General features: G+C 48.1%; 1 protein-coding gene across 3 annotated transcripts in view; it reads left to right on the forward strand.

Annotated features, from left to right (window-relative positions):
* The window catches only part of RANBP10 (RAN binding protein 10), a 106919-nt gene that overhangs the window by 21143 nt on the left and 67423 nt on the right, over positions 1 to 18353 (forward strand). For 2 of the 3 annotated variants that reach the window (XM_075940528.2, XM_075940527.2), the window contains exon 3: positions 10671 to 10723. The exons of the other annotated variant lie outside the window; for it this stretch is intronic. In XM_075940528.2, coding sequence (XP_075796643.1) covers positions 10671 to 10723 — 53 coding nt within the window. The remainder of the gene's footprint in view (positions 1 to 10670; positions 10724 to 18353) is intronic. 3 annotated transcript variants of the gene reach the window in all.

An 18353-nucleotide genomic window follows, 5' to 3' on the forward strand; every position in this document is an offset into this window, starting at 1 on the left:
CCTGTCAATTGTAGGGCCTGTGTTAATGAGGCTAATTAAGTGGGCTGGATGTGTCCCATTGGTAGCTTTTTATGATGGCCTCCTAATAGTTGTTTTTTTTGTAAAACGACAAGCTTGCACCTTGCCTCGGCATTTATCTAGCGAAACACATATATGTGGTGTGTGTTCTTAATCTTGCGTGTTTTAAATAGGGTTTCAAGGAATATTTAATATAGTCACATAAGTTGTTTGAGCCACTTCATTCACTTACAGGAGAAAGGAAGAATTAGACCTTGGCATAAATGAGAGGTTATGGCAGAAAGTATAGCTGTTGGATAAACGGCCTCTGCTCAGAGGTGTTACTGGTAGCTCTACATGTGGCAGAGTGAAGCACTGAGATATTAATATATTGTACAAGAATAACTGTGCCCTCTCTACTCCCCCCCCCCCTTCAACATAGTAGAAAAGGTGGGAACATATAAAACTGGAGTGATTGGAGAATGGTTTTGACTCAAACATTACAGAAAGTTAAATCTGGTTCCCGGCTGTAAGGGTTGAGTCTGGGAAGGCGGTATTTTAGTTTTCTTTTTGAAATAAGTCTCCTGTTAAGGCTGAATTTAAACATGAAGTTCTACTGGGACGATGTGACGAGTATCTGGATTTTTATAGAAGTAATTAAAATCTCTCCGGCTTCTATAGCACTCGCCACTGACGTACTTCAGTGGGGATGTGGTCTCAGTCCACGCTTGAAGTGTTGCAATGAAAGGAGTTGGTAGAAGAGGGAGTTGAGCGAATAGTAAGTGAGGCAACAGAGGAGTGGCTGCTTACAATCTTCCCTGAATGTAATTGAGGCACTGACTTCATTAGTCCCACTTGAGCTGCTTTTATTTTGTATGAGACCTTCCCAGGTTTCTTAACGCTCTGTAAAAATATAGTTTAACCATGTAGTGTTCTAGTTCAGCGTCTGATGCCCCTTCCCGTCTGCATAGCCATCCACCCCTAGCTGTGCCTGGATGTAGATTCTGCCATCTACCTGCCAAAACCAAACTGGTTTTGGATATGATCCATTTGCTACAAAATCCTTAGGAGTCAACAAGTGGTTGCCTATAACCCAGTACTTGGCATGCTACGGAATTCGGCATTCAGGAGTTCAGTGAACTTTGAAACAGATCGGGCTCCTTTTGGTGCTCAGTGTTCTCTCTCCACTTAGGACGCTTCAGGACATGTCTGCTTAGTTCAGCTTTCATTTTGCTTTGCTTTGTGAAATAAACTCTTGGTTCTAAGTGCACGTCCCTTCTAGTGTCCATTACATCAACAATGGAAATTACTGTATTCTTACCCAAAAAATATCCAATAAGAAATATGCCCAGTTAGGGTTCTAATTAATAAAAGAACACACCCTCCACTAGTTCCTGTGTTATGGGAAGCAGTAAATAACTCTTCCTTATTCACTTCCTCCACACCAGTCATGATTTTATAGCCCCCTCTCATATCCTCCCCTTAATAGTCTCTTTTCTAAGCCCAAAGTCCTAGTCTTACTTATCTCTCTTCATACAGCAGCTGTTCCACACTCATCATTTTTGTTGCCCTTTTCCAATTGCAGTATGTCTTTTTTGAGCTGAGGTGCCCACATCTGTGTGCAGTATTCAAGATGTGGGCGTCCCATGGATTTATATAAAAGCAGGATGATCTTTTCTGTGGCATTATGTATCCCTTTCTTCATGATTCCCAGCATTCTGTTTCCTTTTTTTAGCTGCTGCGCTTTGAGTGGATGTTTTCGGCAGACTGTCCACAACAATGGTAGTAACAGCTAATTTAAACCCTGTAACTTTATATGTGGAGTTGGGTTTAAGTTTTCCATTATGCCTTACTTTGCATTTATCAACCTTGCGTTTCGTCTGCCATTTTATTGCCCATTCACCCAGAACTCTTGTCCATCTTGTCCTGGTGACTTACTACTGTTTAGTTCATCAATTTGTTCTAAAGCCTCGTCTAATGACACCTCAATCTGAGATGGTTCTTTGTCACCTAGAAAGAATGGCTCAGGTTTGGGAATCTCCCTCAGATCCTCAGCTTGGAAAACTGAAGCAAACCATTAGTTTAGTTTTTCCTTAATGGCCTTCTTGTCCTTAATTGCTCCTTTGATTGTCCAGTGGCCTGCTAGATGTTTAGTAGGCTTCCTGCTTCTGATGTCCTGTTAATATGTGATAGTACTTGCTCCATGCTAGGAGTTTTCTAAGTACCGGATGACTGCCCCTTCTCCAAGAAGCTCTGCAGTCTGTGTTCTCTCTCTCCACCTTGCCCAGAGAAGGGGAGGATGTTGCAGGGTACGCATCTTTTCTGTAGAATGCACCTGACTTCTGCCCCGTATTAGTTCAGTTTGGAAGAACTGCATGTCTCCCTTGATTAATATTTGCCCAACCAGTGCAGCAACCCTTCGGCAGTTACGCCAAATGTACTTGTCCTGCAGTACAGGCAGTCCCCGACTTATGAGGATCCGACTTATGTCGGATCCGCAGTTACGAACGGGGCTTTCTCGCCCCGGAGCTCGCAGGCAATGGTCCCGCCACCTCGACCTCCGGGGCAAGAAAAGCTGCTCCCGGTGTCCCTGGTCTGCTGGGGTCCGTCTCCAGCAGACCAGGGGCACCGGGAGCAAAGCCGCAGCAGCGGCGGGTTCCCGCGCTTCTGAGACTTTGCTCTGGCAAAGCCTCAGAGGTGCGGCACCCCGCTGCCGCTGCGGCTTTGCTCCCCATGTCCCTGGTCTGCTGGGGGGGGCACAGCTAGTGTGCCCCCCCAGCAGACCAGGCTTTTGTTGTGGACCCTGGGGCAGAGCAGCTGGGGCACTGCTGGTTGGTCCCGCAGCGCCGCTCTTCGGAGCAACCCAGCAGCACCCCAGCTGCTCTGCCCCAGGCGTCCCCAAGTCAGCCGCTGCTGAAACTGACCAGCACTGACTACAGGAAGCCCGAGGCAGAGTTGCTCTGCCCCGGACTTCCTGGAATCAGCCGCTGATCAGTTTCAGCAGCAGCTGACTTGGGGACGCTTGGGGTTCTTAAGTTGAATCTGTGTGTAAGTCAGAACTGGCGGTCAGTTTCAGCAGCTGCTGAATCTGGACGCCAGTTCCGACTTACATACAGATTCAACTTAAGAACAAACCTACAGTCCCCATCTTGTACATAACCCTATCTTGTACAATCAGTTCCATACATACAAGATGGGAAGCGACTGTCTAGGAAGGAGCATGGCGGAAAGGGATCTAGGGGTCATAGTGGACCACAAGTTGAATATGAGTCAACAGTGTGATGCTGTTGCAAAAAAAGCAAATATGATTCTAGGTTGTATCAACAGGTGTGTTGTAAGCAAAACTCGTGAAGTCATTCTGCCGCTCTATTCTGCACTAGTTAGGCCTCAGATGGAGTACTGTGTCCAGTTCTGGGCGCCACATTTCAAGAAAGATGTGGAGAAATTGGAAAGGGTACAGAGAAGAGCGACAAGAATGATTAAAGGTCTAGAGAACATGACCTATGAAGCCAGGCTTCATGAACTGGGCTTGTTTATTTTGGAAAAAAGAAGATTAAGGGGGAACATGATAGCGGTTTTCAAATATCTAAAAGGGTGTCACAAGGAGGAAGGAGAAAATTTGTTCCTCTTGTTTCTGAGGACAGGACAAGGAGTAATGGGCTTAAAGTGCAGCAGGGGAGGTTTAGATTGGACATTAGGAAAAAATTCCTAACTGTCAGGGTGGTCAAATATTGGAATAAATTGCCAAGGGAGGTGGTGGAATCTCCCTCTCTGGAGATATTTAAGAACAGGTTAGATAGACATCTGTCAGGGATGGTGTAGACGGAGCTTGGTCCTGCCTTGAGGGCGGGTGGCTGGACTCGATGACCTCTTGAGGTCCCTTCCAGTCCTATGATTCTATATCCCGGGGACTGCCTGTACAGGGTTATTGTGTGGCTGTCAGCATTTGGAGTTCCTGTGCCAGCCCTATGTCCTCTCCTCTGCATTATTCTTCGCTGTCGTTCATGCCACGCCAGGCACTAAGTATTATTGAAATAATGGAACCATAATCACCCAGCATTGTGAAGTGCCTGTTACGTTGATGCTGACCTTGGCTTTTTACCCTCCCCCAGGGATGATTGCATGATGGTTGTTCTCTCGGCGGCAGCAAATGAGCACTGAATTCATAATAGATGGCACAGCGTCAGTTGGTGTTGCCCTGCAGAGCTGCAGTTTGCTCCCTGTAACTAGGTTAAATTGAATTTTGGCTATTAGCGGGTAGATGTTAATCTGACTTGCCAGTCTCTGTTAAGCAGGAAACCCAAGTATTTTGTCTTATAGAGGCTAAAGCAACCTTGTTCTTTGGATGCTCTTTCCAGTGAATAACATGGGAGAGCGTGCGTATGTCCAGCATAGATAGGGCTGTGAATATCAATCAAAACAGTTAACCTGTTAAATGATTAAATTTATAGCGGTTAACCGTTGGTGGGCACAGGGCAGCTAGGGCGGGAGGGGTCTCACCGGGCATGGTGAGGCTTCGTCTGGAGCTACTATGGCTGGGACTGCCGCAAAGAGGCTAGGGTCCCACCTGACCTGCCGGGGTCACTGCAGCGCGGTGGGGATGGGGTCTGGCAGTGCAGTCAACTGGTTACCCAGTATGCATTCTGGTAAGCCAAATGCTCACCAGGTAACCAGTTAATTGGTTAACCTTTTCCATCCCTAGTAGGTAGGGAAATGCAGTCGTGGTAGGCTCTGTTTGGGTCCTGCGGGCAGAAGTGAAATAGGTATGATTGTAGCAGTGTCCGGGGTTGGAAGCACCATCCCCTGAACGAAAGTTAGCAGATGTTTCGGTGGCCCTTGGTGCTATTGCTTTTCACTGCAGATGTGCCAGAATACATCACTACATTGTTGAATCCGTTTGTAGCCAGAGGGACCAGTAACACCCCCCTTGAAAATGAATGCTTCTGTTCTGCAGGGCATCTGTTTAAAAAAAAAAAAGGCGGGAAAACGCTTAAACCCTTGTATTTCTGATGGCCTATGCCAGGGAGTCCCATGAATCACAAACGGCAGAAATACAACTGCTCATATTGCCCTTTCTCTCGCCATGTGGGAGCATGAAGTTTGGGTGTGTCAGTGTGGGCCCCACTGTAGATGCACATGCGTGCAAGATGGGTTTTTGAATTGTGCGGCTTGGGGCCGGCACCCTCTGCTGTCTCGTGCTCCCTAGAGTGGATGAGGCTGTGACCCTCCCTCAGGTCCCTCGTCCTGTCTGAGACATTAGCTATGTGTGTCCATATTTCAAATGGAGTATCTCCCACAGAGTAGTTAGCCAGCGTGCCTGGGAAAGGCTAAATCAGGTTGATTGGCCCATCAAGGAACATTCAACAAACAGTGAAGCAGTGAGGCATCCAGCTACACTCCATTCAATCTGGAATTTGCGGGAAAAACGACCGAGTCAGCCACAGACAGGTGACTTGCTCATGTGACACACTTCATCTTGGGAAATACTTTTACATTCCTAGAACGGGATTCCATCCACATGGCCAAAGTTATGAGGGGAACCCTGGGGGTTCCTCCATTTGTCTTCAGTCCTGTTCATCACCTCTGGTGCATCTTTGCCATGAAGTGAAGCTTGAAAGGCCTGATGGCCATCCCACCAGCGGATGTATTGCAGAGACTTGATTTAAGGCAGCAGATCATTCCACCTCTGCTACAAACCTGCCCCAAGAACTCTGCAACAATTTTGTCTGTCTGTCCGTCTCCGTCCTTCCGTCTAATCTAAATTAATGAACCTTTACATTTTAGATTCTAAAGGATTGGTGTATAGTGTGCCTTTCTGGGTAAGATCGGAGTTCTAAATTGACCTGGGTTTGTGGCTGGTTCTCTGGGATCGGAGGAACCTGTTTGGATTTGGTGGGATTGGGTTTCATAACCTCTCGTCTGTATAAGGAGCGGTTCTGGTGGTGGCACAGGAGAACTGGAGTGTCTCAGGGGATTGCTTGTATGATTTCTTGCTAGCCAGCGTGGCGAATAGAATTGCTCTATGGGTATGTTTAGACTACATGCCTCTGCCGACAGGCATGTAAAATAGGCTACCCGACATAGTCAGTGAAGCGGGGATTTAAATATCCCCAGCTTCATTAAAATAAAAATGGCCTCCATGCTGTGCTGGCTCAGCTGATTGTCGGCACAGCCTGGCAGTCGAGACGCGGATCAGTCGACAGAGTAAGCCTTTGTCGACTGCTCCCTTATGCCTCGTGAAACTAGGTTTACAGGAGCGGTCGACAAAGGCTTCCCCTGTCAACCGATCTGCGTCTTGACTGCCGTGCTGTGCCAACAATCAGCTGAGCCGGCACAGCATGGAGGCCATTTTTATTTTAACGAAGCTGGGGATATTTAAATCCCTGCTTCACTGACTGTCGGGTAGCCTATTTTACATGCCTGTCGGCAGAGGCATGTAGTCTAGACATACCCCAAGTGGGTGGTTGGTGCCTTATATTGGAGGGCCCTCAATTTTGGGGTATAAGTAGCCCCATCTCTAAGCAATTTGCCCTGATTTACTCTCTCAGCAGTGCCCTCAGAAACCTCCTATATTGGCTGTCCACGTCTATTCAGTTTGGAATGGCAAAGTGCAGAGGCCTAATTCTGGTAACCATTGTCATTTTATTAAAAGGGCTGCGTATTTGTATTGCTCTTTTTTCTTTGGGGAAAACTGCGTTAACCTATTGGGAAGCCTGCCAACTCCTCTGAGCAGCCCTGCTGAGAGAGCCAGCACTGCTGTGGATTTGGAATAAAAGAATTGGCACAGACCTTTCCATCAGCTGCTTCTATCGCAAGCTAAATCAGTCAGTAGTATGTGCAAATTCACTCTCCAAAAATGATCATCGTTTGGTGATGGTGTGATGAAAAATGGGCCAATACCCTACCAGAAGAAGTTGATACTGGAAGTGCTTCGAGGCTGAGAGTCGTTCATTCACATATTACGCAGCACTGACCATGTCATCAGTGCTTAACCAATCAATTTCCTTGAGGGTTGAAACCTCTCAGCTTGTAAGTAAGCCTGAGTCCTCAGTTTTCCCAACAGAAGGGACTGTCTGTCTCACCGTATGCATTTATGTACGTAACACAGGAGGTTATTTCTTTAGATCCCTTAGTGATCAGCTGCTGTTTGGTCTAAGCATGCTTAAATTGTGACTAAAATCCAAATGCATCACTCAGATAAAAATTCTCTTGAGTTGCAGTGTCACTGTTCTGTAGTACTGTTTGTTGAATTCAGAATCACTTCAAGACAGTGGCACTGGGGATATGGGCTAGCAAAAGTGGTGTGGGCGGCACCTTGTTTTCCTTGGCCTAAAGCTCTTAGGCCACGTCTCCACTTACTTGGAGGATCGATGCTCCGGAGTGCAATTTAGCAGGTCTAGTAAAGACTCACTAAATTGAATGCTGAGAGTGCCCATGTTGGCTGCAGTACTCCTTGCTGTTGCAAGAAGTAAGGGAGGTCGACGAGAGAGTTTCTCCTGTGGATCTCCCACCGTGGGGCCACCCCAGAAAATTGATACAAGGTACACTGACTCCAGCTACGTAATTATGTATCTGGAGTTGTGTATTTTGCATCGATTTTTCTCCACCAGTGTAGACCTGGTGTTAGTCAGATGACTACATTTGTTCTGTGGCCTTCCTAGCAACTTCCCAGGAGCCTGTAGGCATGGTTGCTTTTCAGCAGTTCTGTTTAAAGGGATTATTTCCGTAAAAGGATCTGATTTTTTTTTCTCTGACCTTTTGATTCTCACTCTTTAGTTGCGACAAGGAGTCCTGTGGCACCTTATAGACTAACAGATGTATTGGAGCATAAGCTTTCGTGGGTAAAGACCCACTTCGTCAGATGCATGTCCTTGCCCACAAAAGCTTATGCTCCAATACATCTGTTAGTCTATAAGGTGTCACAGGACTCCTTGTCGCTTTTGCAGATCCAGACTAACATGGCTACCCCTCTGATACCCTTTAGTTGGTGTGTTCTGTTGCTTTGCTGTAACTTACTACTAGTCACTTTTGTTTATTAAACATCGGCACTTTCCTGGGAAGAGAAGTTGAATTGACTACATCTGAATTTAAAAGTACCTTTCATTTTGGAGTTGAATTAAATTACAGCAAATTAAGGCCATTTCACTTCTGAATGAAAATATCCACACAGGAATTTAATTTGTGTTTAACAAATGCACTTTTGCATTCAGATCTCTAGTTAATTCAGCTTACCTTCCCTTGTGTACAAGACTTTGGTGTTCATGTTAGAATGGAACCCTCCAGGCCTTCCTTTTCCTGGCTTTTTAAAACTTGAATTTCAGGGAAGGAGAGAGGGGAGAGTAAATCAAAACCATGGAAATGCATGTGCAATTTCATATGTAAAAATGGGTATGCATGGAGTCATATACTGTGTTGAAATACTAAATTACACTGCAAGGAGGTTTAAGTGCATGAGCAAATTAAAACCAATTCTAAACAGAGTTACATATATACTGTATGTTTGCAACCTCTTCCCGAATGATGTAATTGTGGATATACATATGCATGGAGATCTGGGAACAGAATATAATTGCTTACCAGGGACATGTTAGGGAGCTTATATATTTGGGGCAATAGTAAGATGTTTAATAGGCTTACATTTCTGAGGTTCTCCTACTTGAAAGCCTGGGTGTCTAATGGAAAAAGCCAGAGTCCATCTGGGCTAGTTAATGCATGTACCTTTCGTTGCTAGGGAACATCATAAGCAATGGCTTTAAAAGGGGGAAGAAGTCCTTCCCATGGAGGAGGATGCGCTTCAGCATACACGGATGCATTGATGGCAAACATTGCAGAGCCTTAGGTCTGCACGACCCACTTTAGGTCAGTAAGGTGTTAGGGATGTTAAAGTGGGTGTAATCAAATAACTGTTTAACCGGTGAAAATATTAGCGGTTACACTTGGGGTGGCAGGTGGCTCCCTGGGAGCCAGTGCCTGCAGGGACCCTGCTTCTAAGCCGGCTTGCCGCGCATATTGGCTCCCACCTATCTCCCCTCCCCCACTGCTCGGGGGGAGGAGGCTCTTCCCGTGTCCCGGGAGCCTGCATGTAACCGTGAACGTTAACCGATGAGCCGACGCCACTTACCGCAGCTCCCATTGGGCCAGTGCTGGCAAAGCACAGTCACTGGGAGCTACACAGAGCCATGCCTGTAGACACTCAGTGTACACAAGCGGTCTTACAGGTGGCTTGTTGTGCACAGCTTTCATTATGCAGGCATTTCTAGTTTTGACAGGAAGCTTTCTAGTGGCCAGGCAGCTGTGTAATACAATACTAGAAAGTGTTTGTTCATGTGAACGGGCCTGTCCAGAGCTCTCTTGCTGTACAGTCGTTACACTGAGTAAGTTAAAATGCCCAATGCTGAACCTCCTGGTAGACTGTGGAGAACAATTCTGCAGCGGCAGGGGAACGGACTAGAAGGGTTGCTTACTCTTTTCGGCCTCCGTCATGCAGAAGGCAGCTATCGCCACAATTATTGGCTTCTCACAGGTAGCCTGTTGCAGCTGTCTAGATGTCAGAAAACCAAAGGGACGTACAAATTGAGAGCAGCAGGTTGCAAGTTGTGTCTGTTGTCAGGAGAGTCCTTGCCAAGGCATCGTGCTTCTCCGTTCAGCTCCTGGGCAGGGATGAACAAACAGAATCATTGGAGTTCAGATGCCGCTCAGTTAAAACTTAAGGTGCATAAGGGGGTTCCCACCTTGGTCACTTCCAGGTGGAGGTATCCGATAGCTCACTGCAGTCCTTGCTAGCCCCTGTGATGCTTCCAATACAATAATATACATCCGGCTATCTTAATGCACTGACGGGCTTTACATGGTGCCGCTGTTTCGGTTCATAACGATGGCTGGACAGAGTAAGCCCAATGGTCCATCTAGCCCAATGTCCTGTCTTCTGACAGTGGCCAATGCCAGCTGCTTCAGAGGAAATGAACAGAACAGGGCAAACAGTGATCCACCACATGGTCCAGTCTCAGCATCTGACAGTCTGAGACTAAGGGGCACACAGAACATGGGCTTGCAACCCGGGCCATTTTGGCTAATAGCCAGTGATAATCCTGTCCTCCATGCACTTAGATTAGGGATGTAAAATCCTGCTTAATTGGTTAACCAGTTAAACATTGCATTGAATTGGTTAACCGATTCAAGCCAGGCTGGTGAGGCTCACCAGTTAACTGGTTAACCATTCACGTCCCTAACTTAGACAGCACAGATATCTCAATGATGAGAGAGATTTGGAATTGGATGTCATTGGATAAGGATCAGCAGCCAGTGTTTTCAGTTGCTTCGAATGATCTGATCCTTAAATCTCGGGTGCTGTCTTGTCAGCTGTTTGTAAGGCATCACCTTCTCCTGACGCCTGAAAACACAGGGGCTAGCAGCTGTGACTACTCCAAGGTTCTCATTTTCATACCAATTAGGAGGTGCAGGAATGTAGCTGCTGTTGGAGAGCAGAGAGGCATGAGTTCCCAGGGCTGATTAAGGCATTTTCTCTTTGATTCCAGAAACTCATCAAAAGGCTCAGGGGAGTCTCCAGTGAAATGCTGCGGTCTAATTTAAAATGGTTTCCTGTATTTCTGGAGGGGAGAATCTCATGACTTGACCCTTCTGTGTTGAACTAACAGAATTCTGTTTGTTTGAAGGTACATGGGAATAGGACTCTCAGCCCAAGGAGTCAACATGAACAGACTTCCCGGTGAGTCACGTTGAGAATTGTTTGTACTCCATCTATTAATCTTTGCATTGAAATCATATGATTCTCCAAAAAATATGGACTGTTTCCTTTTCATGAGGTTGAAAGCAAGAAGGCTGCTTGGAGTATGGTACATCTAAGCCAGGTCTCCACTGGCAGGGAAAATCGATACAAGATACAACTCCAGCTACATGAATTGCATAGTTGGAGTTGACGTACCTTGCAACGACTTTCTGGGGCAGCCTCACAGTGGGAGATTGACGGGAGAAATGCTCCTGTTGACTTCCCTTGCTCCTTGCAACAGCCAGGAGTACCAACGGGGATGTTCTCAGCATTTGATTTAGCAGGTCTTTACTAGACTCACTAAATTGAACCCTGGAAGATCGATCGCCAGAGCATTGATCCTCCAGTGGCCTAAGGTATGTTCTTTCAACTGGCTGTTGACATTCGGATGATTCTGTGCTTAGCAATAAAAAGCGGGGGTGGGGGGAAGCTATGGGAAGTGGAAGAATTAGAAGGGAAGAGAATAGGTGATGGTGTGCAGGGAGAGGAATTTTTTTAAGCTCTTGTTTATTAGAGGGACAAATGGTTCAGGACAACCAGTAAGTCAGTGGGCTATAGTTTAAGCCCAGGCCAAGAAGAGGCAAGAGATGCAGGTAAGTGGTTAAGGGCAGTGGCTCTCTACCACAGAGGCTTGTCTGTGGCTACCTCTTCTTGGACCTCTCCCCCCCCCCCCCCCCCCGCCTCACTGCTGCCTCTGATAGGAGCCAGTGCAGGTGGGATGTCTGCCTACCCCCCTCCCTTGCTGCTTCTGTAGGAGGCAGTAAATGGGGGGCAGGAGAGTCCATGGAGCCGGCATGTGCGGGGAGCCTGCTTGAAAGCCTGCCCCCTTGCCCTTTGCACAATTTTCTTTCAGAGGCAGCAGCGTCAGAGGGGGGGTGACAGACAGATTCAGTGCTCTTTGGGAGCCTGCTTAAAGCTGGCTCCTCACGGGAATGGGCTTCTGCTCCCCCAGGCAGCAATGGTGGGAGAGAGCGTATGTAGTCGATAGGTTAATTGTGTAGTTGACTACTCAGTAATACCCCTACTTTCCAGTCTACTGTGTTCCTTTCAAGAGTCTGATTTGTCTTGCATTCCCCTCCCACTTTCATCTCACTTAAAAACTACAAAGAAAGCAAACATGATTCTGGGCTGCATTAACAGGAGTGTTGTGAGCAAGACACGAGAAGTCATTCTTCCGCTCTGCTCTGCGCTGGTTAGGCCTCAGTTGGAGTCTTGTGTTCAGTGCTGGGCACCGCATTTCAAGAAAGATGTGGAGAAATTGGAGAGGGTCCAGAGAAGAGCAACGAGAATGATTAAAGGTTTAGAGAACATGACCTGTGAGGGAAGGCTGAAGGAATTGGGTTTGTTTAGTTTAGAAAAGAGAAGATTGAGGGGGGACATGAGAGCAGTTTTCAGATATCTAAAAGGGTGTCATAAGGAGGAGGGAGAAAGATTGTTCTCCTTGGCCTCTGAGGCTAGGACAAGAAGCAACGGACTTAAATTGCAGCAAGGGAGGTTTAGGTTGGACATTAGGAAAAAGTCCCTAACTGTCAGGGTGGTTAAACACTGGAATAAATTGCCCAGGGAGGTTGTGGAATCCCCATCTCTGGAGATATGTAAGAGTAGGTGAGATAAATGTCCATCAGGGATGGTCTAGACAGTACTGGATGTAAAATTGCCAGTGTCACAGCCTGGTGTTACTGGCCAGTTGCTTGCTTTCTCATTGTACTGTGTAGTTACAGAATACCTCAGTCGGCACCTAAATATTGTTTTGACATTTCGGTGTATAGCATGTAGCGCAGCACAAACTAGGGATGTTGGGAAGTGAGGAATTAGCTAATCGTGTAGTCGGTAGAAATTCTGTCGCCCACACGACCAGTCGATAAGGGAGGAAGCATCAGTCACGGCTCGCGCCAGGTCCAGGAGCTATCCCCCGCTGCAGCTCTGCAGGTGTAATGCAGAGAGGGGCTGACCATGACCAGAGGCTTTTCTGGCAGCAGCCCCTGTCCATGGTGGTGGGGTGTCCCAGCTCTCTGCTGGGTCTTCTCCCCCCTTTCCCCCCCATGGACAGGGGCTGCTTCACACCTGCCTGCACTGCTGCCTCTGATAGGCGACAGCGTGGAGGGTGGATAGGGGTGGGGGCAGGCAACACTGCAGAGATAGTACTGGAGGGAACCAGCCTTTAAGCCAGCTACCCCCAACATTGGCTCCTGCTTCCTCTTCCCCCACCTCCAGCTGCCTCTGATACAGAGGTGGCGGGGGGAATGTGAATAGTTGCCTCGACTAACTGGTAAGCCTAGACTTATTGGCTAGTCAGCTACTCCCTTGCAGCACAAAGAAACTACTGAATGAAATCTTAGTTTGTACTAGCTTCACTGGTGCTTTTTATGAAGCCTGTTGTAACCCTAGGCCAGTGGTCTTTTTAAGCGCAAGTTCACGTTTTGTATTTGTCGATCCAGGATCTACCTCAAATCCAAATAGCCTTGCTCTGTCTCCTTCCCTGTCCCTTCCCTGAGGCTCTGCGCCTGCTCGCTCTGTGCAGACTGGGTACAGGGGCGGTGGGAGGAGAACACCCTGATATCAGCACCCCATCCTCTCGTGCGGAGCAAGCAGGAGACTTCCAGGGGCAGCGCCCCGGCAGAGGGAAGTGTGCAAAGGCACAAGTGAAGTGCTGGCACCTGATAGCCTCTGGTCAGACCAGTCAGAATCACTTGTCAGAGGCTCCAGGATTTAGCACTAGATCCCGATTTCCTGGGTGGGGACTGCTGCCTTGGGCTGGTGTCTAGATGAGTTGATCTGCCCCCTGGAAGATGTCTGAGATACCCCAGGGTAGATGTACCCTGTTTGGTCCCCTGAAGCAGTGCCTCTTGATCTCTGAACATTGCAATTCTCCTTTCAGCGGATTCGTCCACATTTCAGATGCTCTGTACTGGGGACAGTTTGCATTTGCCTGGACACTCTCTGTCGATGAGTCTGGCTTCTTTTTTGTTACTTGTTTGTGACATTTTTCCTTTTTGGTAGGATCTGTATCAGGCGTTCAGAATAGCCAGTTTCCTCCCAAAGAAGGAAGTAGGCAATAAAGCAGTCGAAAATGTTTAAGCTTCAACCAACAGCCCTTCAAGGGAAGGAAACCTTCAAGTGTTCAAAGTCCAGGGGAAAAACTCTGTTGCGGTGACTGGAATGCATAAAGCTTTAAACAAATGTATCCAAAGCACACAAGAGCAGCCAAACCTGTCAGTGCTGGTAAGGTAATCTGCAGCCAGCTGTCTCATGCCCCGGTGGATACTGCTTCTGAGCTGATTGCTTATGGACGATTTTGCCCATCTTCGAGGAGGGCTGCCGTGGAAATCGCCTGCAGCAGGGAGGTGGGATGTGGAAGGTGTCTGTGCTGGAATGTGTCCTGACCCTTGAGTCCTCTTTCTGCTGCCACAAGTTTGTTATGGTCTGGAGCATAGTGGTCCCTAGGGAACCAGGCTTTCTGCAGTCAGCTCTCCACGAAACTCTCGGACGCTGATGTAGAAAGAGACAGATGGTTGGAGATACGCATCAGACACCACCACATCCTGAGCCTCCACAGGCTGGTGGGAGAATAGAGCGTTGTCCACAATGCTGGGGAGAAGGAAGATTCAGTAGCTGTGAAAGGGGATCACGGGGGAAATGGACTATTTTTTTTTCTGTTCTCTAAGGGTTAAGAGTCAAGTCAACAGCAAGAGATGACGTTTGTCTAATCTCAAACTTCATATTTGCTCTGAGGATCAGGTTTATAGCCACAGTATTCCAGGCCGCTAGAACATGCAACCCTTTCTATGCTTTTAGAAAAACAGCCACTGAGGCTGGCCCTACAGACCAACTCTGCTGTGATGTCTCAGCCAGCTGGGCCTTGGAATGGGGCGTGTGTAAATGCACGTGTTTACACGCTACCTTCCAGTGGCTCCTTTCAGCTAAGCAAAGAGTGGCATTGAGGGGTTACAGAGAGCTGACCCCTTCCTACGCTCCGTCGTCGCTGTGATGAGCAGAAGTCCAGTCAGACATGGCCAAAATAAGAAACAGCTACCGCAGGAGTGGGCAGTGATTTTAGACAGGGGGCCACTTTGCTAATTTTTGAAGTGGACCTGGGCCGCTCCAGAAGAGGCAGGGCCTCTGGTGGAAGGGGCGGGGCTAGGACATTTCCATGCTCCCACTCCTGCAGACCCTGATTTGCCTGGGGGTGGGGGATCAAGTGAAGGCTTTGCCCCTGCCCCACCTAGAGAGAACTGCCAGCTGTTCTGAACAGCTGGCAGTTCCCTCTAGGCACCTGCCCCCTTGCAGGGCAGGAGGAGACTTTGCGAGCTCCCCCCAACCTCAGGCCAATCAGAGCCTGGGAGTGGGAGGAACATGCAAAGTCTCTTGCTCCCTGCCCTCACCCTGCAAGGGCAGGGGCATGGAATGAGAGACTTCGTGTGCTCCTCCCACTCCGAGGCCCCTTTGCCCACCCCTGAACTATTTGGTTTGTCTAGTAGCAATCCTTCTCCCAGGACTATCAAATCAGACCTGTGCATTATAATGGTTCCTTTTTGGATTATATGTGGGGTCCCATGTAGTCTGTGGGTTTGAAATTGGCTGTGGATTCCCACCCCTTTCTGCAGAATAGTTTCAGATTTCCAAGGAATTGTTTTTTCCCCCTTTCAGTGGAAAAGAGAATGGACCAAACATGACCCAAGTGCAAAGTGAGGCAGTAATATCTGCCAACTTGTGGAAACAACGGCTCTGTATTGTAAACTGGCCCATTTGCCCAAGTGGGTTTAATGCTGGAGCCTAATGACCGACAAGGCACCAGTTAACTCTTTCACTTCTGCTACCTTCAGCAGAATCATCAAACGGATATGTTTAGTGCCCAATCCCAAACTGCTTCTCAGGTGTAAAAAAAACCCCTAAAAGCCCCTTATCCTAATGCCAAAACCTCCAGATTTTTCCAAGGCAGTTATGTACTTGGTGTCAAGTTCTGCAGTACATGTGCAATTAAAAATGATACAGCCTGGTAAAATTAAAATGCAAGATCTTAATAATCCAAGGAGAACCGTGCTGTGGGAGTATAAACTATTTTTAGCTTCTGCAATGGCTGCAGAATTTCTAATTTGCTATGTGGGCTTGCTGTGGAGTTCAGGTGCCTTGCTGAAGGATCAGGCCGAACTTGCCATGTGGTACACAGGCTCTCAACCGGTTGAGGAGTTGCCAGTTAGGGCAGCGGTGCGGTAGAAGGGTTGCCATTAAAACTGCCTGGTGACCATGCTTCCTTGTTTAAACTTTCCTGTGTTCCCTTCTCTGAAAGACTCTCTTTGGACGCAGGGCCAGTCGGAGGTGGGAGTTGAGATCTCGAGAGTGAATGAGCCGTTGGAGCCTTTTGCACTATTCCCTGTGCCAAAAAGCACAAATGCACTCAGTGGACTTTGCTGACGGTTCCCTGGGCTGTCTTTGCCAGAGGCTTCATTTGAATAGCTGGTGTCTTCAAAGCCCCATGCATGTAATATGTAGAGTTAATTGCCTGGACATTTTTAATTAGCTCTTGGTCTTTATCTGATTTAATTGTATAGCGCTCTTCTTTCTAAGCGTCTCAGTCCAACTGGTCTGCCTAGCTGGCTGCCGGAGAAGTGTAATTTTGAAGGAAAAGGGGGAATAAACAGCTGGAACTGCAAAAGAAGCTATCCACATCAACCTGCCATCTTACATTGAAAGGACGAAGGCAATTTAGTGTAGTTTTCCACAGCTTCTTGGCATCGTAGTAATTCAGCTTATGCGGCTTGCTCTTCAGGGCTCTGTCAGTGAGGAGACTGTCTTTTGAACCACTACATTCCCTGCCTTTTTGTGGACACTCTTGTTCCTGATGGGGAGTTTCTATCCTCTGATTAACTGAGCTTCACACTGACTCACCACCTTGTCGGTAAGTCCTGGGAAACGTGTACCGTGGCCCAATAGAAGTACTTCGGTGAGTTTCTAAGATACTCCGGCTTCTTCTAATGAAGTGACATCTGTCTGTCAGCGCTCGGACAGACTTCCATATGTGTCAGTGATAGTTTTGAGTAAGAACTGCCCAAATTGACCCGAAATCTGGAGTAGGCAGAGGCAGTAGAAGTTCCTTCTTTTGCTGGGGTATTTCGTAGGACTGGAAGGGAAAACGAGCTCATCACATCTAGTCCCCTGCACTCAGAGCAGGACCAAGCACTGTCTTGGCCAAGGGTAGGCAATAATTTTTGATGGGGGGGAGCCATTCCAGGATATTTGGTAAGTGATCAAGGGCTGCACTTGTCGATGGAGGTTGGGTGCAGAAAGGAGCTCGTGACAGGAGGGTGCGATCTGAGAGGGAGTTTGGGTGAGGAGGGTTGTTAACTGGGGCAGGGTCCAGGAGGGGGTATGGGTGCAGGAGAGGACTCTGGCCTGGAGGAGGGTGTAGGAGGAGGTGCAGGGTTTGGGGGAGAGTTGTGACTTGGGGGCGGGGGAGAGTGCAGAAGGTTTGGATGATGACCTGAGGCTGGGGAATGAGGTGCAGGGCTGGGGAGAGGATTCTGGCTTTGTGGCAGGGTGTAGGAGGTGGTGCAGGGTCTGGGGGGGAGTTGTGACTTGAGGGGGGTGCAGAGGGTTTGGGTGATAACCTGGGGGAGGGAGGGACTGAGGTGTCAGGGGCAGGCTCTGGCCAGGAGGCACTTATCTAGGCTGCTCCCTGCCAACAGCCCTGTAGGACCCCAAGGTAGGCTTCCTGCCTACTGCAGTCCCAGACCGCTCAAGGTGGCTGGCTGCTTCCTGTGGTTCTCTGACCCCACCCCCAGCAAAGTGTCTCTGCTCCCATTGGTTGCTGTGTGCCTGAGTCCTGGCGGGGCAGCCCGTGAGCCAAATCTGGTGGCTTGGCGGGACAAATCCAGTCAGCAGGCGTTACCTTGCCCAACCTGATCTAGACCATCCTTAGCAGGTGTCTGTCCAACTGCTCCAAAGAATCTCCAGTGATGGAGATTCCCCAGCCTCCCCAGGTAGTTGAGTTGCACTGCAAAGACCTTCCCTTACATTTGCTTTTTAAAAATCGGTCAATTTTCTGTTCACGTGCCAGTCACCTGCCAGGCCAAGCAGTGACGAGGACTAGCATCTCTATACCACAGCCGGCTTTCCTTGCGGGGCAGACATGTCAGCTTGAGTTCAGCGGTGTCTAGTCTCTTAGGCCCTCTTAACTGCTCTTGAGTTAGGCTACGTCTACACGATGAGTTTTCTCAGCAAAAAATATGCTAATGAGGGACTCATTTGCATGAGTTGTGATTTCATTTGCATATTTTCTGCCAATCCGATTTTTCGCTAGGGGTTTTTGCGCAAAAACAAGCAGTGTGGACGTTTTCTTTTTGCGCAAAAACCCCCTTTTCCGCAAGATCCTTATGCCCCCAAAAAGGAGGTCTACAGATCTTGTGGCAAAGGGGTGTTTGCGCAAAAAGAAAACGTCCACGCTGCTTCTTTTTGACGTAGCCTTAAGGTATGACAGCCAGGTGTAATGTCCAGTAACACCCGCAATACATGCTTACGCTGGGCAAGAGAAACATCAGCTTCCAGTACATGATTTGAGGCCTTATATTTGTGG

This window comes from Pelodiscus sinensis, chromosome 12, assembly GCF_052426305.1.
Source record: "Pelodiscus sinensis isolate ZL-2025 chromosome 12, ASM5242630v1, whole genome shotgun sequence".
NCBI classification, from domain to species: Eukaryota; Metazoa; Chordata; order Testudines; family Trionychidae; genus Pelodiscus; species Pelodiscus sinensis.